The sequence below is a fragment of the Lagenorhynchus albirostris genome, chromosome 15 (genome assembly GCF_949774975.1).
Source record: "Lagenorhynchus albirostris chromosome 15, mLagAlb1.1, whole genome shotgun sequence".
In the NCBI taxonomy this organism is placed as follows: Eukaryota; Metazoa; Chordata; class Mammalia; order Artiodactyla; family Delphinidae; genus Lagenorhynchus; species Lagenorhynchus albirostris.
Genome location: NC_083109.1, coordinates 15234598 through 15256914, shown reverse-complemented (window position 1 = coordinate 15256914; position 22317 = coordinate 15234598). Strand labels below are relative to the sequence as shown.

At 47.3% G+C, this 22317-nt stretch overlaps 2 protein-coding genes across 2 annotated transcripts; one reads left to right on the top strand and one right to left on the bottom strand.

Moving 5' to 3' along the window:
• Positions 1-3944: 3944 nt before the first annotated feature.
• On the bottom strand, positions 3945-6178 carry LOC132505656 (colostrum trypsin inhibitor-like). The gene is made up of 2 exons (XM_060123822.1): positions 6103-6178; positions 3945-4219 (listed from the first exon to the last, which is right to left on the bottom strand). The coding sequence occupies exons 1-2, from the start codon at positions 6176-6178 to the stop codon at positions 3945-3947; spliced, it is 351 nt and encodes a 116-aa protein (XP_059979805.1).
• Positions 6179-17125: 10947 nt separating this feature from the next.
• LOC132505201 (serum basic protease inhibitor-like) lies at positions 17126-22062 on the top strand. Its single transcript, XM_060123137.1, has 3 exons — positions 17126-17372; positions 20827-21018; positions 21476-22062. The coding sequence occupies exons 1-3, from the start codon at positions 17279-17281 to the stop codon at positions 21484-21486; spliced, it is 297 nt and encodes a 98-aa protein (XP_059979120.1). The 5' UTR covers positions 17126-17278; the 3' UTR covers positions 21487-22062.
• Positions 22063-22317: the final 255 nt, after the last annotated feature.

Below are 22317 nucleotides of genomic sequence, written 5' to 3'. Positions count from 1 at the left end.
AGAATGCCCTGCTCCACCAACCACATGCCCCTCTCAACTGCTAGGTTCACTCTGACTTACAAAACCAGGTGAGATGTTCCTTCCTCCAGGAATTCTTCCCTGATACACCGAGCTGCTGTGTGCCCCTCCCCTCCTTGGACTTAGCTTTCATGTTCCTTATCACCCTGGCTGTTACTGTCCTTTAACTTCCATTAGACTAGGAGCCTCCTGGAGGCACAGGGGCTGTCCTCCATCTGGACCTGACTGCACTCAGGACAAGTTGTAAGTGCTCAGTCAACAGACGTAAATGTATGAATGGGTGTGGGCTATTTTGGCTTGGGGTCTGGGGTCTAGAGGTAGGGATGGGTAGGGTGAGGGGCTTTCTAGAAACCCCACAAGTATGAGTGCAGTCTTTAACACGGTAGGATTGGTCATGTCTGTACAGCTAACATAGATGGGGCTGTTCAGGTTACCTCTGAAGGTTTTCCAAGAGCCTCTAGAACATACAAACGACGTGTGTGTGTGTGTGTGTAGGAAGGGAGGTGAAACGACGTGTGTGTGTGTGTGTGTGTGTGTGTGTGTGTGTGTGTCTGTGTGTCTGTGTGTGTGTGTGTCTGTGTGTAGGAAGGGAGGTGATATGAGTGAGCCACTCCAGACCATGGGCAAAAGCAACTGGGTCAAGATGCTTTTACTCGTTTACTTCCAAGCAGTAAATACGCAGGGTGTAGGCGAGATAAGAATGCAGGTGGGTAGATAAGGGAAGTGGTCTTGGCTGCCTGCATGCAGCAGGGTGTCTGCCAAGTCAGAAGAGCACAGAGTTGTGGCCTAGCTGCCTTTTATTCCCCCAGCCAAGTCAGTACCTAGAAATGCCCTCCACTACCATGTCTTATGTAATCTGTGTATAGACAGCACCCCATATCTTTAGTCTAGACCGCCTCCCTGAATTCCAGATTCATTTACCCAGCTGCCTACTTGCCATCTCCACTTGGATGTCTAAAGGCATCTCAAATTCAATATCCCCAAAACCAAACTTCTGATAATCTCCACCCCCACCCCAAACATGCTCACCCATCGTCAGCTCATCTTTGCTAATGGCAGCTCTCATCATTCCAGTTGTCAGGCCAGAAACCTTGACTCATCCTTGATCCTTCTTTTCATTCCCCATTGTGCTCTGTCAACAAATCTGTTTGCTCTCCCTTCAAAATAAATGCAGAATCCAACTCCTCTCCACCACCTCCACCATCAAGTTATTCATGAGGTCTTCCTGGCCAACCCGATTTTAAATTGCTGCTCCAGCTACCAGCTCACCACTTGCCTATCTTGTTTTCCTCTGTAGCCCTCACCACCATCTAAAGTGCTGTGTGTCTTACTTATCTTGTTTATTAACGATTACTCTCTGTAAGGGCCAGGATTTGTCTTTTGTAGCTGCAGTGTCTGGAACAATGCCTGGCATGTCGTTAAGGCTACCCTCTCTCTTATCTTCCAGAGCTCAGTCTCTGGTAACAGTTCAGAACACGAAAGAGAGTGGGGAAATAAAGAGAAAAGCATGCCCTTTGTCTCAAATATATATGTACTCATGTCTATTTAATTTAAGTATTTCAGGCCTTTGATAAAGCCCAAGGGTCCATTCAACTTTTTTTTTTTTAAGATTTTTTTTTGATGTGGACCATTTTTTTTTTTTTTTAGTCTTTATTGAATTTGTTACAGTACTGCTTCTGTTTTATGCTTTGGTTTTTTGGCCGTGAGACATGTGGGATATTAGCTCCCAGACCAGGGATCAAACCTGCACCCCCTGCATTGGAAGGCGAAGTCTTAACCACTGGACCACCAGGGAAGTCCCAGTCCATTCAACTTTGGGTTCCCACTTTGAGCCTGGGGCAAGGCTGGCTACTCAGCATGTCCTTCCTGATGTGATTTCACATGATCTAGATTGGCTCCTGGGCAATAGGATATCTGAAGGGGATGGAGGTGGGAAGGGCACACCAAGGGAACCAGTGACATCACCAGGACAGGGATCTAGCCTAGGGATTCCAGGTTCTGGCTTCTAGTATTGCTCTTTGACTTTGGGCAACAGTTTCCCTTTCTTTCTTTCTTTTTTTTTTTTTTTTGCGGTACGCAGGCCTCTCACTGTTGTGGCCTCTCCCGTTGCGGAGCCCAGGCTCCGGACGCGCAGGCTCAGTGGCCATGGCTCACGGGCCCAGCCGCTCTGCGGCATGCGGGATCTTCCCGGACCGGGGCACGAACCCGTCCCCTGCATCGGCAGGCGGACTCTCAACCACTGCGCCACCAGGGAAGCCCAGCAGTTTCCCTTTCAGCAAGAGGAAGTGGTTAGATTAGACGCAGGACAGGAGGAGACAGTTACAGGGGGTGGTGGGCATGGTGGTCAGGCAGACCTGTCTGGTTTTCAAAAATGTATATAAGAGTGGAATATTATTTAGTCTTTAAAAGGAAGGAACTTTTGGGAATTCCCCGGCGGTCCAGTGGTGAGGACTCCGTGCTTCCACTGCAGGGGGCACAGGTTCAATCCCTGGTTGGGGAACTAAGATCCCTCATGCTGTGCGGAGCAGCGAAAACAAAACAAAAACAAACAAAAGAACAAAAACCAAAAAAGGAAGGAAATTTTGATACAGGCTACAACATGGATGATGCTAGGTGAAACGAGCCAGTCACGAAAGGACAAATACTGTGTGATTCCACTTCGCTGAGGTTCCTAGAGCAAACTCACAGAGACGGAAATTAGAGCTGTGGTGTCCAAGGATTGCAGGGAGGGGGAAGAGGAGTTAATTTTTAATAGGTACAAGTTTCAGTTTGGGAAGATGAAAAAGTTCTGGAGGTGGGTGGTGGTCACGTTAGCACAACAGCGTGAGTATACATAATGCCACTAAGTTGTACACTTAGAAATGGTTAAAATGGTAAATTTCATGTTGTATGTATTTTACCACAATTTAAAAAATATGTATAAATTTCATTTTTCCAGTATCCCTCTGGGTGGAGAGGGCAGTGCCACCCTAGCTGGCCAAGATTCCCTGAATTTCCACCCCTCTCCACACTCCTCCAGGCCATGGTTCCTGCTGGACAGGAAGAACCTTCTGGCTCATCCTGCAGCCCCGGGCAGGACAGAGCAGCAGGCCAGGATCTAGGGACAGACACTCAAGGTCCCCAAATTTCCATTCAGTCTGGCCTGCGTGAGGACCCCTGGCGATAGGGGAACTTGTGTCCTCTGTCCTCATCTTCATTCTGGGGACACAGAGCAATGCGGGTCTGAAGGAGGCTAGGGGTGGGGGTGATGCAGGTTTGATTGCCCCTGTGGCTGTGAGCAGTTTTGGAGGACAGGCCCAGGGCCCTTGTAGGAAGGCTTCAGGTCACATCAACTTTGAACACTTTATTAACTCAGTCCCGGAGGGTTACAGGATGGGCTCAGAGCAGGGCCTCTGCGCAGGAATGGCAGCCGAGCCAGCTTTCGGTCAAGGCCTGGGAACGTGCAGGTATCACCTTCAGCTGCTCTTGACCTTGGTCTCTGTAAGGGAGATGGCAGCCAGCTCCCTATTTGGCTGACCTGTTGGTGACCTAGAGCCAGAGCCATCAAGCTGGACTCCTTACCCAACCCCTTCAACACCCACCAACCTGGGGGCCTCCTCATTTCTGTCACCTCCCACCGTGATCAGTGCTACAATCACGTTCATCACCTCTGTCAACAGGATCCCCCCTGTGAAAGTTACATTGCCGTCTTCACCTTTACCAGCCCCACCATGTATTTTAAAAGGGCTTACTGCAATAACCAAGCTTCCTTTCATCTTTACTATCCATGCCACCATCCACCGCAGCCTTACTGTCTACACCTCATTACCACCATCACCAGCCCACGGTGACCCATCTCTTATTCCCATTATTCCCATCATCACCAACTTCCATATTTACATGATCATCTGAATCACTGCCAGCATCCTCGACAACACCACCTCCCTTCACATGCCCAGCATGCTGTCACCTCCATTACTCCTCCTATTTCCATCAGAGGACTCACCAGGGGGTTTGCAGACCCTCACACAGATCTCTGTGGTCTCAAAATTGTTGGCATTGCCCTGACAACCACCATAGGTAAAGGGCTCACACTCAATGGACGTAGAGTTGTAGAAGTATCGGTGCAAAGAGGCTTTGCAAGGGCCCCTCACTGCGGGGAGCTGGCAGAGGGCAGGGGGAGTTCGGAGCAACTCCTGGGAAGCCTCTTGCTGAAGATTGGCTGCAAGGTAAAGGAAGAACAGGATTGTCACTTACGTGTCCTTTTAAAGAACTGATGAGTATTTTTCCCCCAGCATTTATTCTACACCAAGTACCCTCCTAGGTGTTTGCTATACTTGCCATTATTTAACCTAATGGAGAGGATATTACTGTCCCCACTTCACAAATGTAGAAACTGAGGCTTGGAGAGGTTTGGTAATTTCCCCAAAATCATAAGACCTGTAAGTTGAGAGAGGCTTGGGATTTAAAGCCAGATCCAATTTCAAATCCCAAGTGCTGTGTCCTATAGCCTCTCATAACTTGACATCAAGATGTTTGTTGTAGATTTGTTTATAATTGCAAAGAATTATAATTTGGAAAATATGTAAATGTTCACCAACGGGATCCATGGGCCATTATGCAGTCACTAAAAAGCATAGTGTTGGGACTTCTTGGTGGTCCAGTGATTAAGACTCTGACTTCCACTGCAGGGGCACTGGGGAAGTTAAATCCCGCATGCTGCACAGTGTGGCCAAAAAACAAACATAGTGTTGATCTATACGCATCAGCATGGGGAGAGGTCCATATCTTGTTGAATAAAAAAACCAAATTACAAAATAGGAGATCTGGTATGACCTGCGGATGTAAAATATATGTATAAATCGGTAGAATGATGACATGAAAGTTGTTCACCAATATATTTAGAGTAGTTATCTCTGGGTGGTAGAATTTGAAGGGATTTTTATCTTCTAAAAAAAAATTTTTTTTTTTTGGCTGCGCCACGTGGCTTGCGGATCTTACTTCCCTGATCAGGGACGGAACCCGGGCCCGTGGCAGTGAAAATGCCAAGTCCTAACCACTGGACTACCAGGGAATTCCCTAAAAATTCTTTTTAGTATCATTTGAATGCCAATGAACAAGTATCATTTTTTATAACTAGGAAAAAGATATTTACATTAAACTTAAATATCCATGAGTAATCAGCAAATAAGGAAACTGGCCTCTTTGACTGAATCACTTGTTATTTTAACTCCTCACTACATCTAGGTCCAGTTATCACACAAAGGAATTTATCAAACCCTCACACACACCCTCCCTCAACCATTAGCCTTGGACACTCAGGACTTTTTATGGGATGCAACAAACTCCACTTGGATAATTACACTTTCCCTAATAAGGACAGCATCCCTCAAACAAGTAAGCACGTGGGTCAACTCACCTCTACCGAACCATTTTGTGACTCTTCACTGCGTATGACACTGACCATGCTGAATATACTGGGAGAAACTTAACCAGAATAGGGAAGAGGCCATTCTAGGAAGGGAATTTGAGACCTTCTGTTAGGCAGCAGTTCTCAATCTTGGTTAGAATATTAGGATCTCTTGGGGAACTTTAAAAAAATGTCCCAATGCCCAGGCTTCATCCCAGACCAATCAAATCAGAATTTCTGAGTGTGGGACCCAGAGACTCCTCAGGGGACTTCAGTGTGCAGCCAAGTCTGAGAATCTGGCCTCATTTCCAAAGCAGTATGAACATTTATTTTCTTGCTTAAGAATTCTAGGGAGTAGGATTCTGGAGAGCAGGATTGTTGGCGCTATGTAAAACAGGGGACCCACTTTTTAAACTTCATACATTTACATATGGTTTGTCTTCAACACAAACGTGTATTGCTTTTTAAGAAAAATTAGAATTTGGTGAAGATGTCACTTAGACAACCGGGGAGGTCTGGTCCCACATTTTCCTGAGACCAGATGGTGACCCCATGGGAGCCCTAGGCTCTGGTTTCCATACCTAGGCCCTGGTTTCCTCCTGAGGGGGAAGTGACCAGGTGGCCTCTTGGATCCAGCATCCTCACACCCCATAGGCTATGATCTCAGGGACCCTTTTCCCAACCCCTCAGCTCACCTGAGGTCTTTCCTGAGCTGGCCAAGCCCACCAGGCAGAGGGTGAGGCAAAGGGCAAGGAGGCGGCTGAGCTTCATGGTGTGAGTAGCTGCTTGTTCTGGGCTGAGGCTAGGAGGCGGGAACTTATATCTGCAGCTGAAGGAGAAGGGGTCCTCTTCCCCAGGGCTGAGGGAAGTACTCACTTTCCATTACTTGGAATAGGAAGCACCCTGGGCAAGGGGTGTGGGCTGGAAGAACTGGACTTCTTACCTGGAGGCTGTGCCACTGGCCTTGGATGGGCTCTTCATGGCTATTGAGCAAGTCCCCTAAGACGGTGCTTCTGTAGCATCCGGAACGCAGTCCCCAGCCTCATGTACTGCAGACTCGAGTCTCTGTGACCTTGGACTGAAAAGGGACCTTTGGGGGCCTCGGTTTCCCTATCTGTAAAACAGGTGGGCTAGACCACATGGTCCCTAAGGGCTCAGCACAGCTATTCTCCATTCTGTTATTATTGGTTCCTATCCAGAGCCTCCCAGCTAGTGTCTCAACATCCCAGGAGAGAGAACATAGCTCTTTGTTCATTGGCTTATTTATTTAATTTTGGGATAATGAGTGTATTGTTTCATAGAAATCATCATATTTATTTTTAAAAGATCAAGCTATACTGAATAGCATAAACAAAAGACAAAATCACTCCCCACAGATTCTACCATAGTGCTGTGCAGCAGAAATATAATGCAGGCCGCAAGAGAATTTTAAATTTTCTAGTAGCAGCATTTTTTTTCCCACACTGCATAGCCTGTGGGATCTTTGTTGTTGTTGTTGTTATAAGTTTCACTTATTCATTTATTTTTGGCTGCGATGGGTCTTCGTTGCTGTGCATGGGCTTTCTCTAGTTGTGGTGAGCGGGGGCTACTCTTCGTTACGGTGCGCGGGCTTCTCATTGCGATAACTTCTCTTGTTGCGGAGCACGGGCTCTAGGCACCCAGGCTTCAGTAGTTGTCACACACGGGCTCAGTAGTTGTGGCTCGCGGGCTCTAGAGCACAGGCTCAGTAGTTGTGGCGTACGAGCATAGTTGTTCCGCAGTATGTGGGATCCTCCTGGACCAGGGCTCAAACTCATGTCCCCCGCATTGGCAGGCGGATTCTTAACCACTGCACCACCAGGGAAGTCCCAGCTTGTGGGTTCTTAATTCCCCAACCAGGGATTGAACCCGGGCCCACGGCAGTGAAAGCACTGAGTCTTAGCCACTGGACTGCCAAGGAATTAGCAGCTTTTTTTTTAGCAGCAGCATTTTAAAGATTAAAAAGAAAGAAGTAAAACTAGTTTTAATAATAGTTTATTTAACTCAATAGATCCAAAATAGTATAATTTCAACATATAATCCACATGTAATAAAGATTAATATGATACTTTACTTTTCTTCGTACCAAGTCTTTGGAATCTGAGTGTATTTTGCACTTGAGGCGCATCCTATCCTGATTCATGCTATTCCTATTTCCTGTGCTCAGTAGCCACGTGTGGCTAGTGGCTACCAGAGTGGACGGTGAAATTCCACCACGTGAAATAAGTATCTTTACTTCAAGTTATCCTCATAAACATTTTGTTAGGTAGATAAAAAAATAATAATTCTAAAAAACAAAGGGTTTACAGGTATTTTTTTCTCTGAATTTTTGCATATTGCCTTTATATTTCAAGGACAATTTGATGGGATAAAAAATCCTGGATGAGACTTTCTTTTCCCAGAACAATTGTGGACCTGGTTCCACTGAATTCTGCCATGGAGTGTCGCTATGAAGTGGCCTGAATGTTTTTCTCCCTTAGGGGTGACTTTTTTCCTACCTGAAAGCTTGAAGACCTCTTTGCTTATCCTTGAGATAACGTATTTTGGTATCATTCTGCATCATTTTTTTTTTGTACTGGAACATGGAATGCTTTTTCCAACCTACAGATTTTTGTAAGGGAAATTCCCTTGTATTACATCTTGAAATAAAGTTTCTTTTCCAATTATTGAGTTTTCTATATGAGACATCAGTTATGTTAGATTATCTTCACTTGTGCTTCAGTAGTTGTTAAAAACCTCACCATTGGAGACAGAGAAATTCAAATTCCAGCTTTGCTATTCACTATCTGTGTGACCTCAGGCAAGTTATTTACCTTCTATGGATATAGTTTCTACTTGGAGATAACAACGGAAACTGTTGCCGAAAACCCGGCCTCTCTTCACCAGTACAGAATAGAAACCCGGAGACAGAGCTTTGGAGGAGTAGAAAGGAGTAGCTTTATTACTTTGCCAGGCAAAGGGGGCCACAGCAGGCTAACACACTCAAGGCTGTGCCCCGCTTCCTGGGAAGTAGAAAAGGGTCTTACAGTTTCAGGGTGGAAAATAGGGCTGTAGATAAGGATCAGGGCTGATGTAGTTTGCATCCTTCTTTCCTCCTGGAGACATTGAGATCATTAGGGCTGGTGTCACGTGGTTCCGGAATAGGTTCTGGTGGTCCTCGAGATTATCGTTCCGTGACCTTTTCGGAATGAAGAACGCTCACGAGGGAGAGGAGCGTTCGGGAGTGTTGTCATGGAGAAGTAAACATCAGGCGCATGGTGCAACCTTAGCTAGAGGGCAGTCGTTTTCAGAGTGCAATTAAGCAAGAAAGAGAGGGGGAGAAAACATCTGTAGGAGACAGGTGGAATGGGTGGAAAGAATAAGGGCTGAATAAGGTCTAACGTAATGGGGGTGCCTCAACTATTTTCTGCTGCAGCAAGACTACTTGTGTTTGGAGTTCACAAGACCACACTCAGGTTTAATTCATAAAAGGACTCACAGGACACAAAGGTGTTATACTTGAGTTTATATCAAATGGATGCAGAGTAGAATCGCCAAAGGGGGAAAGCGCATGGGGTGAAGCTAGAGGAGCACAGGCACAAGCTTCTGCTTGATTCCCTCAGCCCAACACATCCAAGGTGTTGCCAACCAGGGGAGCTCACTTCTGTCTGGGAGTCTTGGGTTTTTACTGTGGTCAGGCATGCAGGTATATACTGCCTGCACAGCTGACCTCAGGGAAGCCCCAGACCCCAAAGGGAAAGCAGGCATTTCCCTTGTCTAAAATGATTAAAGAAGACAGTTCAGGTGACACCAACTAACACTTCATGAAGTGAGCGGTCTCCATCCCCAAGGGTCCAAAGAACTGTAGGTCATTTACAAGAACACAGAATTAAGTTTCAACGTGCTGACATGGCACCCCAGACATCTCGGGTCTAGATATTTATTTCAACACAGGCCTGAGATCAGATCCAGACGTTCCTACTGGGAGTTGGGTGTCATGTTGATGATCACAAGAGGGGCCCTGAGTCTTTGAGTATTTACCCCCCAGGGGCACAGAGCTGAGCATTCTCTATTCATTAGTCTCAAATGCGTTCACAGCATCCCAAAGAAATGGGGTTGATTTTATAAACAATCCCGTTTTACAGATGAGGGCGCCAAGGCCCAGGAACACTAGGTAATTTGCCAAACCCAGGTCCTCCTACTGTTGTTGGGGAGGAAACCTTTCTTTGCTTCCCTTCTAGGTTCCTTGGCTTGTTTGGTAAGACAAACTAGACATAAGACAGATGAACAGGAGAAAACCAAATTTCATAGGTAGAGCATCCCCAAAGACATGGGACCCAAAGACAGGCAGTTGAGGCTTATATGCCATCCTGAGTGAAGGAGAAGGGGATGGGGATCTAATCAATCATCTCATCCTCGGGGAATGGAAGGAGACTCACGTTTGTTTCTGCAAAAGAAGTCCAGTGACTTGTACTTGTCACAGGCCACCAGTGTGTGATCATTGCAATGAATTAAGGTGAAGGCAGAGAATTAGGAAGAGGCGCAGGTTAGTGGGAGAGAACGCGGGGCTTCCTGAGATTCAGCTCTTCCCGACCTTGGCTTCTCTGCTCCACTTCCCAAGGTGCGTGGGAAAGGCAGCTTTCCCCTGCGCCTGCTACCCTTCTCCTCCACCCCGGTGAGTCTCCTCCAGGCTTGCTATCAAATTGTGGACCATCTTATAGGAGGGGAAACTGGGGCTGGGGACACACCTGTGATGGTGAGCCTGTTAGGAATGCAGCTTCTCAGGCGTCACCCAGACCTGGGGAATCAGAATGTGTATTTACTTCCACAAGACCCACAGGCAGAGTCAAGTCTGAGAAGCGCTGTTACTGGGCATTTGGCCTCAGCAGGCAGAGGCAGGAAGCCTGATTACGTGGGAGATGAAGCATGAACAGCACTTACCCCAGCTCCACCCCTTCCTCACTCCCCTCCTCATTACCTGATCCCACCCCTCAGCTGGGATATGAAAAGCTCTGTCAGCCCTCCTGCAAGGCCACGAACATGAGCCATGAGCCGGCTCTGCCTCTCTGACCTGCTTCTCGTCCTCCTGGGCACCCTGGTGGCCTGCACCCCGGGCGGTAAACACAAGAGCCATGCCAGAGGTAAGTCCCGGCTCACCTCTCCTCCACAGGCTGGGGGAGAAATGAGGCTAGTCCATTGTCGACTGAAAAAAAGTGTGCAACCTAAAAGTTGAGAGTTGGAGGAAATTTTTAGAACTTCAAGCCCGGGAGGCAGCATCTCAAGTAACCGTGAGAGAACTGCTCTGAGGAGGTGAGCGGGAAGCCAGCATATATAGAAGGAAGTTTTCCAACAAAGGGCAGGTAGTCTGAATGTCAAAAGATTATTGTATATGAAAGAAAACCAGATATCCCAAGTTAAGGAATTTAGCACTTTTCTTTTTAAATTAAAACAATTTTTAAAAATTTTTTTGTTTTTTACGTTTTTTCCCCTGTAATTTATTTCTAATGTCATAGCGTTGCAGTTGGAAAAGATGCTTGATATGATTTCAATTTTCTTAAATTCACCGAGGCTTCATTTGTGACCCAAGATGTGGTCTATCCTGGAGAATGTTCTGTGTCCACTTGAGAAGTGTAACCTGCTGTTTTCGGATGGAATGTCCTATAACTATCAATTAAATCTATCTGGTCTGTTGTATCATTTAAAGCACGTGTTTCCTTATGAATTTTCTGTCTGCATGATCTGTCCATTGGTGTAAGTGAGGTGTTAAAGTCCCCCACTATTATTGTGTTACTGTCGATTTCCTCTTTTATAGCTGTTAGCATTTGCCGTATGTATTGAGGTGCTCGTATGTTGGGTGCATATATATTTATAATTGGTATATCTTCTTGGATTGATCCCTTGATCATTATGTAGTGTACTTCCTTGTCTCTTGTAACATTCTTTATTTTAAAGTCTATTTTATGTTCTGAAGAACCTAGGGTCAGGACAGGAATAAAGGCGCAGGCATAGAGAATGGACTTGAAGACACGGGGAGGGGGAAGGGTAAGCTAGGACGAAGTGAGAGAGTGGCATGGACATATATACACTACCAAATGTAAAATAGATAGCTAGTGGGAAGCAGCTGCATAACACCGGGAGATCAGCTCGGTGCTCTGTGACCACCTAGAGGGGTGAGACAGGGAGGGTGGGAGGGAGACACAAGAGGGAGGGGATATGGGGATATATATATATATGTATAGTGGATTCACTTTGTTATACAGCAGAAACTAACACAACATTGTAAAGCAATTATACTCCAATAAAGATGTTAAAAAAAAAAGCTAGAACAATATTATCCAAAAAATAAAAAAATAAAGTCTATTTTACCTGATATGAGTATTGCTACTCCAGCTTTCTTTTGATTTCCATTTGCATGGAATATCTTTTTCCATCCCCTCACTTTCAGTCTGTATGTGTCCCTAGGCCTGAAGTGGGTCTCTTGTAGACAGCATATATATGGGTCTTGTTTTTGTATCCACTCAGCGAGCCTGTGTCTTTTGGTTGGAGCATTTAATCCATTCACATTTAAGGTAATTATCGATATGTATGCTCCTATGACCATTTTCTTAATCATTTTTGGTTTGTTTTTGTAGGTCCTTTTCTTCTTTTGTGTTTCCCACTTAGAAAAGTTAGAAAAGTTCCTTTAGCATTTGTTGTAGAGCTGGTTTGGTGGTGCTGAATTCTCTTAGCTTTTTTTTTTTTTTTTTTTTTTTGAATTCTCTTAGCTTTTGCTTGTCTGTAAAGCTTTTGAGTCCTCCATCGAATCTGAATGAGATCCTTGCCAGGTAGAGTAATCTTCGTTGTAGGTTCTTCCCTTACACACTTTAAATATGTCATGCCACTCCCTTCTGGCTTGTAGAATTTCTGCTGAGAAATCAGCTGTTAACCTTACGGGAGTTCCCCTGTATGTTGTCATTTTTCCCTTGTTGCTTTTAATAATTTTTCTTTGTCTTTAATTTTTGTCAGTTTGATTACTGTGTGCCTTGGCATGTTTCTCCTTGGGTTTATCCTGCCTGGGACTCTCTGTGCTTCCTGGACTTGGGTGGCTATTTCCTTTCCCATGTTAGGGAAGTTTTCAACTATAATCTCTTCAAATATTTTCTCAGGTCCTTTCTCTCTCTCTTCTCCTCCTGGCACCCCTATAATGTTAATGTTGGTGTGTTTAATGTTGTCCCGGAGGTCTCTTAGGCTGTCTTCATTTTTTTTCATTCTTTTTTCTTTATTCTATTCCATGGCAGTGAATTCCACCATTCTGTCTTCCAGGTCACTTATCCGTTCTTCTGCCTCAGTTATTCTGCTATTGATTCCTTCTAGTGTAGTTTTCATTTCAGTTATTGTATTGTTCATTTTGTTTGAACTTCTAGGTCTTTGTTAAACATTTCTTGCATCTTCTTGATCTTTGCCTCCATTCTTTTTCCAAGGTCCTGGCTCATCTTCACTATCATTATTCTGAATTCTTTTTCTGGAAGGTTGCCTATGTCCACTTCCTTTAGTTGTTTTTCTGGGATTTTATCTTGTTCCTTCATCTGGTACATAGTCCTCTGCCTTTTCATTTTGTCTATCTTTCTGTGAATGTGGTTTTTGTTCCACATGCTGTAGAACTGTTCTTGCTTCTGCTGTCTGCCCTCTCTATTTTTTATTTTTTAATTAATTTATTTATTTTTGGCTGCATTGCTGCATGTGGGCTTTCTCTAGTTGTGGCGAGTGGGGGTTATTCTTTGTTATGGTGCTCAGGCTTCTCATTGCGGTGGCTTCTCTTGTTGCAGAGCACAGGTTCTAGGCATGCGGGCTTCAGTAGTTGTGGCATGTGGGCTCAGTAGTTGTGGCTCGTGGGCTCTAGAGCAGAGGCTCAGTAGTTGCGGCGCACGGGCTTAGTTGCTCCGCGGCACGTGGGATCTTCCCAGACCAGGACTCAAACCTATGTTGCCTGCATTGGCAGGCAGATTCTTTTTCTTTTTCGTTTAAACATAATTTTAAAATAGAACAGCATAGAGATAGAAACTATTTATATATTTTCCAATGCCTATTGTGCCTCAGCAAGGTTCATGTGAGGGCTGTCCTCCCAACAGTTTCCTGAATTCTGTATTTTCACCATTAAATTCCACAATAAAGTTGGAAATCCATTCACTGTTTTTAAATACATACTGATGTATTTAATAGAACGGCATGGACTATATCTTTTTCATTCCTGAATCCCAGCATTAAGTACGGTGCCTACCATGGGCCAGGTTCTCACTACTTGAATGACACATAAAGAGCCGAGACCGGCAAGTGTTTTCTGGGTGGGCTTGACAGAATTTCCGTACTTGCTGGGGTCACCATGAAATCCATGGTCTTCAGCTTTGCATTTTCAGCAATGTAGCTTTATCACGTTATCCTCAGGTGAGTAGTGAGACCCTTGGGAGCTGATTCATGGCAGGGTGGCTTTGTAACGTGTCACCTTGACTAGGCTACGTTTCCCAGTACTCCCTTCCTCGTACGCTTCCGGTTAGGATGGGCCACAAGAGACATTTTGCGTGATAACTGGAGGGCAGAAGTGAAGCAGCAGTGCACCCGGAAGGCTGGCGACGTGGCACGAGGCACTGTTGCAGTTCACATATGTCATTTGTCTGCAGGCTCACCTCGTTGGTGTGGGGCAGCAGTCAGGCCTGCAGCTGCTTCACCTTCCCCAGGATCTTCCTTCGGCTTCTCTAATTCCTGGCCCAGATGCGTATTTAACTCTGTGATGAAGGGCACCAGCTTCTTCTGCAGGAAACCCACATCATCGAAGTTAGGGGTGGTGAGAGGCTGACATGGGTTCTGGGCCATCCGCGTGGTCTCCAGCTTGTACTCGTGGGTGCCAGTGTGTCCTCGGTCTCCCACTCTTTACATCCGTCTCCCCTTTCCGATTGCCTGTCCTTGGCAACCATACTGCTGTGTCCCGGAGGCGGGTTCCACCCAGGCTGAAAATCTCCATGATCACGGGCGTGCCAGCCCCTCCTACCTCCTCGTCTGGGGCCAAGTCAGAGGTGCCGTCATCCTTGTTTTCCTCAGGGTCAGGTGGCTCTTGCTTCACAGGTGGCAGGCCAAGGGTGGCTTCAGGGTCTGACCCAGACAGGGCCTTCGGGTAGAGCCAGGCCTGTTTCGACGCGGGTAAGGTGTGGGTGGCCCTGTGCCATCCTCGGACCCTGGCAGGCAGATTCATAACCACGGTGCCACCAGTGAACTCCCCAGACGAAGACATCACGCTGGAAATGGATAGCATCGGCCGTGGAATGTGAAAAAACTCTTTATGTGACGATGGGTAATCCCTTCCTAGAACCTGCGTGGCAGGTGTCACCTGTCTACATGGGGAAACTGCAGACACGTGAGTGGCCTCTTGTCACTTCGTGGTGAGTGGTATAAGTTCAAGTCAAAATACTATTCTGTCAAAATCCAGTCAGTGAAGCACCTGACATCTGCAGGGAATTGTTAAAATGCAGATAATGGGTAATCGTTTCTGGATGCACTGCCCCACACTCATTACTCCCCTGTCCCGAAGCCGCATCTCAGCCACCAATGCCCAGCGACGAGTGGGTCTGGGTTTTTTTCCCCCAGACACCAAATCCATGGTATCTCTACCAACACCAACCAACTCTCCGACACCCACTGGGCATCCCCCAAGTCGATTCCCTTCTGACATTAAATCCCCAGAGTTAGACTAGAGCCCACAGGCGGAAGACTCTGTGCCACAAAACTGCCCCACTTCAAGGGCCAGCCACAAACCCGTCCCGCCCTCTGCAGCTCATCACCCAGCTGTGTGCCCGCTTGACACTAGGCTGGGCTTGCTCCTGGGGCTTCTGGGCATTGAGCCCAGCTCCCTTCTCCTTGACGCTGGAAGTGGAGCACAGGGTGTGTGTGTGTGTGTGTGTGTGTGTGTGTGTGTGTGATTGCCTACAAGGCTGGGCTGTGGTCTTGTTTTTACTGCTGATCAGCAGTTTGGTGATGCCTTCACCTCTCTGTGCTGCATTTTTTCTCCTCTGTGATAGGTGGTAAGGTAGAAATACACCCTAGAGAGGAGAGATTTGATGTGATCATTAAAGGAGATAAAAGATGTACACAGAGGGAATTGTAATCATCACATCTCAGCAGTGTTAGCTGTTAGTGTGTGTGTGTGTGTTAGTGGGAGGATGCTTGTCTGTGTGTGGATGAGTGAGTGTGTATGGGGGGGCCTTGCTGTACATGGTTGTAATTGGGAGTGAATAGATGGGACAAGTGAAGAGGGGAGGGTATGTAAGCCTTCACACGTGCCTGCACTTTATACCTTACAAAGCAGCCGAGTGCATGGTCCGCAGACTCTGAAGCCGGTTTCCTGGGTTCAGGTCCTGTTCCTACCCAGCATGACCTTGGGCAAATTACAGATTTCCTGTTGCCTCAATTTTCTCCTCTGTATTGTTAGGAAATATTAAGATTTCCTCACCCTCTTTTAGGATTATCGTGAGGATTAGATGAGTTAAATGCTTAGGGTAATGCCTGGCACATGGAAGGAGCTAAGTGTTTACTGCTGTCATTACTCATTATTATAATTATTTTTTAAAAAAATAATTAATTTTCAGCTGTGTTGGGTCTTCGTTGCTGCACGCAGGCTTCTCATTGCGGTGGCTTCTCTTGTTACAGAGCATGGGCTCTAGGCGTGCAGGCTTCAGTAGTTGCAGCACGCAGCCTCAATAGTTGTGGTGCACGAGCTTAGTTGCTCCGTGGCATGTTCGAGTCCGGACCAGGGCTCGTATCCGTGTCCTCTGCATTGGCAGGCGGATTCTTAACCACTGCGCCCAGGGAAATCCCTATTATTCTTATTACAAGGACTGACTTTGCAGGGAGAAGGAATATATGTCTGTTGACTCCACTGCTTCCATAGCAACCCCACGACGTGGGCAGCATGGATCTCAGATGACACCTGACGACACAGGGCTGTGGGAGATTTCTGGCCACAGGTCACAAAGTTAGGGAAAGGGAGAGCTGGGATGCAAATTGACATCCTCCGACCCCAAAACCACAGGTGGAGAGACCTGAGAACGGGAGATGTTGCAGGCGATCTTTCCAGCCTCCCGCAGATCACTCCAGCCCCTGAGGTCTGCTCAGGTAGGCAGCTCTCCTGTTGGTGTAACCAGGTGAGGGGTGGTAAGTGGTCATGCTGTGGAGACGTGTTCAGTTCCCTGCTTCCCCTCTGCCCACGCCCCTTACTCTTTTTTCTACCCAGAAAATCAGGGTTTGTCTCCCAGGAGAACATTGCCTCCCTCCCACCCCCCAGCTTCTGCTTGGACCAGTGCCAGGTAAAGAGCAAGTTCCATCCAGCTGAGAAGCTGTGGCAGTGTTGCAGGAAGGTGTCCTGTGCCACACCTGTCTTCTGAGGTTAGTGAATTTGGGGTGGGGGGTGAAAGGCTTTGATGCCCAGATGTGATGACATCAGCAGGAGGCTGAAAAGGAGGACCTGAGCTAACACACTCCCGTTCACTTATCTGTCCTTTGATTTGCTCTCATCCACCCACTGACTGTCCATCACCTGTCATGCACTGCTCTAGGTGCTGGGACGCTCCCTGAGTCAATATATTGGACAAAATTCCACCCGTGGAATCACAGTCTGTGTTTCCATGAGACCCACAGGCAGAGTCAAGTCTGAGAAGCGCTCTTACTGGGCATTTGGCCCCAGCAGGCAGAAGCAGGTTAGATGGGGAGATTACGCAATAAACAGGACCCAGCCCAGCTCCACCCCTTCCTCACTCCCCTCCTCACTGCCTGTCCCACCCCTCAGCTGGGATATGAAAAGCTCTGTCAGCCCCCAGCTTTCCTCAGAAGCCCTCTTGCAAGGCCACGAACATGAGCCGGCTCTGCCTCTCCATCGCCCTCCTCGTCCTCCTGGGCACCCTGGTGGCCTGCACCCCAGGGGCTGAACACAAGAGCCGTGCCAGAGGTAAGTCCCGGCTCACGTCTCCTCTACAGGCTGGGGGGAGTGGGGAGGGAATGAGGCGAGTCCATGGGAGGGGCTGGGGAGCAGGGGTGGGGTGGGTGCTGACAGCCTCTCTGGATTTCTCCTGGGAAGTTGGGCAGTTGTAACTCCAGGGACATTTCATGACTCTCAAAAGGAATCATTATGTTTCAGCTTTTTAAAAAAGGAACCCACCAAACCGTACCAGACCAGGGACTCTATCTCTGAGACTCTCTGTTCCTGGTCACTGCCTGTCCCTGAACCTCACTGTAGTGTAATGAAAAGACCCATATTTGATCCTTGTCCTGGTTCCTGGCCCAGATGTCCTGCAACCCTTGGAATTTACTGTCTTCTGTATGGTAATGCGATGAGTCAAGGAAGGGGACCCAGGATAACTTAAGGATGGGGCCGGTCTCCAAAAGGTCTCATCAGGTGATTAGACAATTAGAACTTTCAACCTGTAGTACTTCTGGGGAGAGGAGAGGGTAAGTTCTGAGGCTGAGTTCAATCGTCAGTGACCAATGATTCAATCAATTTGCTGACCTATTGAAACCTCAATAAAAACCCCTAAACTTTGGGGTTTTGGAGAACGTCCAGAGTGGTGAACATTCAAGGTGATGTGAGGGGAGAGTGTCCTGAGAGGGCATGGAGGCTTTGCACCGCTCAACCCCCCTTTGCCCTATGCGTCTCCTCCATTCAACCTGAGCTTCAACCTTTGTAATAAACTGGGAGCAGTAAGTAAAGGGCTTCCCTGAGTTCTGTGGGTGGTTCTAATGAATTACTGAAAATGGGAAGTGGGGTCATGGAACCTCCGAATTTATAGCAAGTTTGTCACACGTATGGGTGACCCCGGGACTTGTGACTAGCATTTTAAATGTGGGACTGAGCCCTCATATTGTTGAATCTGCACGAGCTCTGCGGTTTTAGTGTCAGAAGTGAATTGACTCGTGGGACGCCAGTTGGCCTTGCAGAATTGGCTGGTGTCAGTAGGGACACCACATGTTTGCTCTCAGGGACGAAACCCGGAGTCACTCTCCCCTTTAATTTGGTGACTGTGGTTGTGACATGATAGTATCATGGTGACCTAAATACTTACGTGCTGTGTGTGCTGGGGCTAGTCGTCTGTGGTTTCCTCACCTGACTGGGGACACCTGTTGCACAGGTTCTCTGAAGGGATAACCAACCAATCATGAACTTCATAACCAATGATGTCCATTTTCCCCCGAGATGTATTGATCTGGAAGACTTAGTCTACTTATCTTTCCCTTCCCAGCCCAAAATATTTACGTGTCAAAAAATGATTATTTCTCTATTATTAAAATTCATCAGAAAAGTGTGGGGCAGCTGAGCTTCTGCTCTGCCTGAGGCAACTACAGGGAGGGCAAGAAACCTAGCACTGCTGGGAGTTTGTTCGTGGGCCTAAGGCTGTTTTTTTTTCCAGGCTGGAACAATATTACTCAAAACTCAATGCCCTTCCCCTTGCCCCCCTGTCTATCACTTTACTATCCTCTCAAAATATAGAATGTTAGAGCTAGATTCATAGTTATATAGACTTGCCTCATCATTAAATAGACTTTTCACTAACAGCAATTCAATGCTATCCATCCTATTCAATGAACGTACGCTTAGCATGAGCATGAAATGGGAGGTCAATTCCATTAACAATATTTCTCAAGTCCTTACAAGCATAGTTCTTGATGTGGGGAAACAGCTGTACACAAAATAGCAAACTAACTTGCCTCCTAAGGGGGAGACAGATCACAGAGAAAGGGGAAACTAATATGCCAGGTCGTGATGAATATTTTGAAGAAAGAGAGTGCTCTTTCCACAGACTGGTCGGCAAACCTTCTGTGATAAGCAGGTGCTGGAGCAGAGGCTTCAGTAAAACGTGCCTGGTGTGTTTGAGCAGCAGCCAGGACCAGGGTGGCTGGAGCTGAGTGGGGGGCGGGTGGGGAGCGGAAGGGGATGAGGCAGAGGGGCCGTGGGGCAGGTCGTGTAAGATAAGAGTCAGAATTTGACTGAGAGAGATGAGGGCTTGGTCATGGGAGCAATGGGATAGGATTCAAGTTGTAACAGGGTCCCTGCGGCTGCAGTGTGGAGAGTGGCCTCTAGGGGGCAAAGGGCAGAGACAGAAGCCCATGGACAGGCTGCTGCAGGGGTGCAGGTGAGCCACGGTGGAGTGTGTACCTATGTTGTTCCCTGGGTCGATGCCAATTCTTCTGAATAACATGAATGCCTTGGTCTGTTGAGGGTTTTATGCAGGTTTTGCTACCTAGTCATGATTCATTAAATCATTGGCCTCTGGTGACTGTTCAACCTCCAGCCCCTTTCCCCTCCCTGAGCGGGGCTGGGGGAGGCCATAGAGGAGGGTGGGAATGTAAGTTCCAACCCTCTGGTCAGGCAGTTAGCGCCTGTGGCAACAGCGCCCATCCTTGGGTTACTAGGGGCTTCCCAATAGTCAGTCACCTCCATCCCATAACAAAAGACAACTTACAGCTCTCTTCACTTTGGCAATTCCAGGGGTTTTAGGAGTCTGTTACCAGAGATGGGATGAAGGACAAATATATATTTATTATAAGGCACAATATCAATATTCCCTCAATATTCCATTATTCCAGTCCCTATGAGGTAACCAAAGCTAACACACCGTTGTGTTTTCTTTCATGCCTTTCTCCGTTACATCGTGATTCCTTCACACTTTTTTTTTTTTTGGCTGCACCACTCAGCTTATGGGATCTTAGTTCCCTGACCGGGGATCGAACCTGGGCTCCCTGCAGTGGAAAAATGGAGTCCTAACCACTGGACCACCAGGGGATTCTTTTCACACTTATTTTTTTTTTAATAGTGGAAACTTTCAACCATTCAATTAAGTACAGAGAATAGTATTATAAACCCCATTTACCCATCATCCAGCTTCAACAATTATCAGCATGTGGAGAATATTATTGATGTGGGTCCTCTTTTCTTTGTAGACTGTTTCAAAACTAATCTAAGATATTATGGCAATTAATCCATAAATATTTCATGAGGAAGATATAATTTTTTTTTTTTTTGCTGTACGCGGGCCTCTCACTGCCGTGGCCTCTCCCGTTGCGGAGCACAGGCTCCGGACGCTCAGGCTCAGCGGCCATGTGGGATCTTCCCGGACTAGGGCACGAACCCGTGTCCCCTGCATCGGCAGGCGGACTCTCAACAACTGCGCCACCAGGGAAGCCCAGAAGATGTAATTTTTTAAGATGATTACTATATCATGGTCACACCACAACATTAATAGTAACGTGTTGGAGCACAGACCCTCGACTGGCCTTTTCACATTTCACACCCCTGCACCCCAACATTCTCTATTGCAAACAAGCAGGGTGTTGCTGTTGTTGACCTTATAGACCAAGCTTTGATGACCATCCTCATAACTGACCTAGAGTCCCTCCCATCCTTGCAGACCCACCGCCCGCCTTCTGCCTGGAGCCTCCCTTCAAGGGTCTCTGCAAGGCTATCTTTATCAGGTACTTCTACAACGCCACCTCCAGGCTCTGCGAGACCTTCAAATATGGCGGGTGTGACGCCAAGCAAAACAACTTCTTGACGTCAGAGGACTGCATGAGGACCTGCGGTGGTGCCGAAAGGCCCTGGAGTAAGACAGGGGCAGGCAGGGTGGGAGGGGAAGGGCTGGGGAAAGAGGAGGGGCTCAGGGGGCCACCCACCATTCACAGCTGCACAGTGTCTTTCCTCCTCGCTGCCTCCCAGGACAAGTGGCTCAGTGTCCTGTGAAACCACACACTGAGCACATCCTCCATGGGCCAGCTTGGCAGAAGGTCACCCTAGAAGCCCCGTCATGAGAATCTGAGCCTCCTCACATGCTCCCCTTTTTCAGATGGGAACACTGAGTCAGCCACCCTGCAGAGCAGGTCTGCAGAGCTCCTGAGCTCCCCACCTAGGCTTGGAAAACTCACTTCCTTCTTGTTGGTCATCCTGGTCCTGGGAGGACTGTGGTTGCTCATTTCTGGGATGGTCTAGGACCCAACAGAGTGTACCGTGTCCAAGTCTGGGGCTTCAGAGATGTCATTCAGCCAGTCCCTTTCTTTTTGCAGAGGACCTGTGAACCGTGCTCCCCCAACATGCTGAAGTCCAAGGAGGACCCACGCAGGGCTGGGCTGTGGCTGCTTCTGAAACAGTTCAGCCTCCCCGGCTTCCTTCTCAACCCTACCCTCCTCAGCAGAACGCTGCCTCTTTCCTCCCCCCATGGGTCTACTTGCTTTAGCTCTGTCTCATCCAGTCGGCTCTAAGCGCCATGAGAGACAGTCTTCCCTTTATCCCTAGTGCTTAGCATGGTTCCTGGCACAAAGGAGACGGTCCATAAATATTCGAGGAAGGAAGGAAGGAATACAGGAGCACATTCCTCATGACTGGAGTGACTGCAGGGCCTGGGATTTGAAGCAAGTATTCTAACCCTAACCCTCATCCTCACTGCATCCTCACCTTCATCCCCCACCCCACCATCACTGCTCTCCTTGTGGGTATCGTTGGTGGAATTTCTGGAATCTAGCTCTGAGAATCAGTGATGGCAGAGGTCTTTTCATTAAAGAAGTCCCTTTCCCCCACCGCGATGTTGAACATTTTCCTATCTGTCATTTAAAATTCTACATCCTTATAATCAATAAATTAATTTCCTAATTGAGCTAACTTGCATGGAATCTGATTTTTGCACCGAAGAACCTTATCCAACACTGTCCACAGAGATAGTGGCCCTTCTCATTATTCTGCAGAGCAGTGGACTCCTCCCCTTTTTCTGCCCTTAGACTGGGCCCTACCAACTATTGGAAGAAAACCTATTGCAATGCCATCTACCTCTTAATGGACACCCCAAGCTACAAAAATATCTGGGAGACACCTCAACATGAAAGCTTTCTTTCTTTACTTCTTGGGCCAGGTC

What these genes read in the sequence shown, in the direction of transcription:
- LOC132505656 (XM_060123822.1), bottom strand. Translation starts at nt 6,178, where the DNA reads ATGAAGCTCAGCCGCCTCCTTGCCCTTTGCCTCACCCTCTGCCTGGTG. An exon ending in CAGCTCAGGAAAGACCTCAG is followed by an intron (nt 4,220 to 6,102) that starts GTGAGCTGAGGG and finishes TTTACCTTGCAG; the next exon opens with CCAATCTTCAGCAAGAGGCT.
- LOC132505201 (XM_060123137.1), top strand. Translation starts at nt 17,279, where the DNA reads ATGAGCCGGCTCTGCCTCTCCATCGCCCTCCTCGTCCTCCTGGGCACC. An exon ending in ACACAAGAGCCGTGCCAGAG is followed by an intron (nt 17,373 to 20,826) that starts GTAAGTCCCGGC and finishes CCATCCTTGCAG; the next exon opens with ACCCACCGCCCGCCTTCTGC.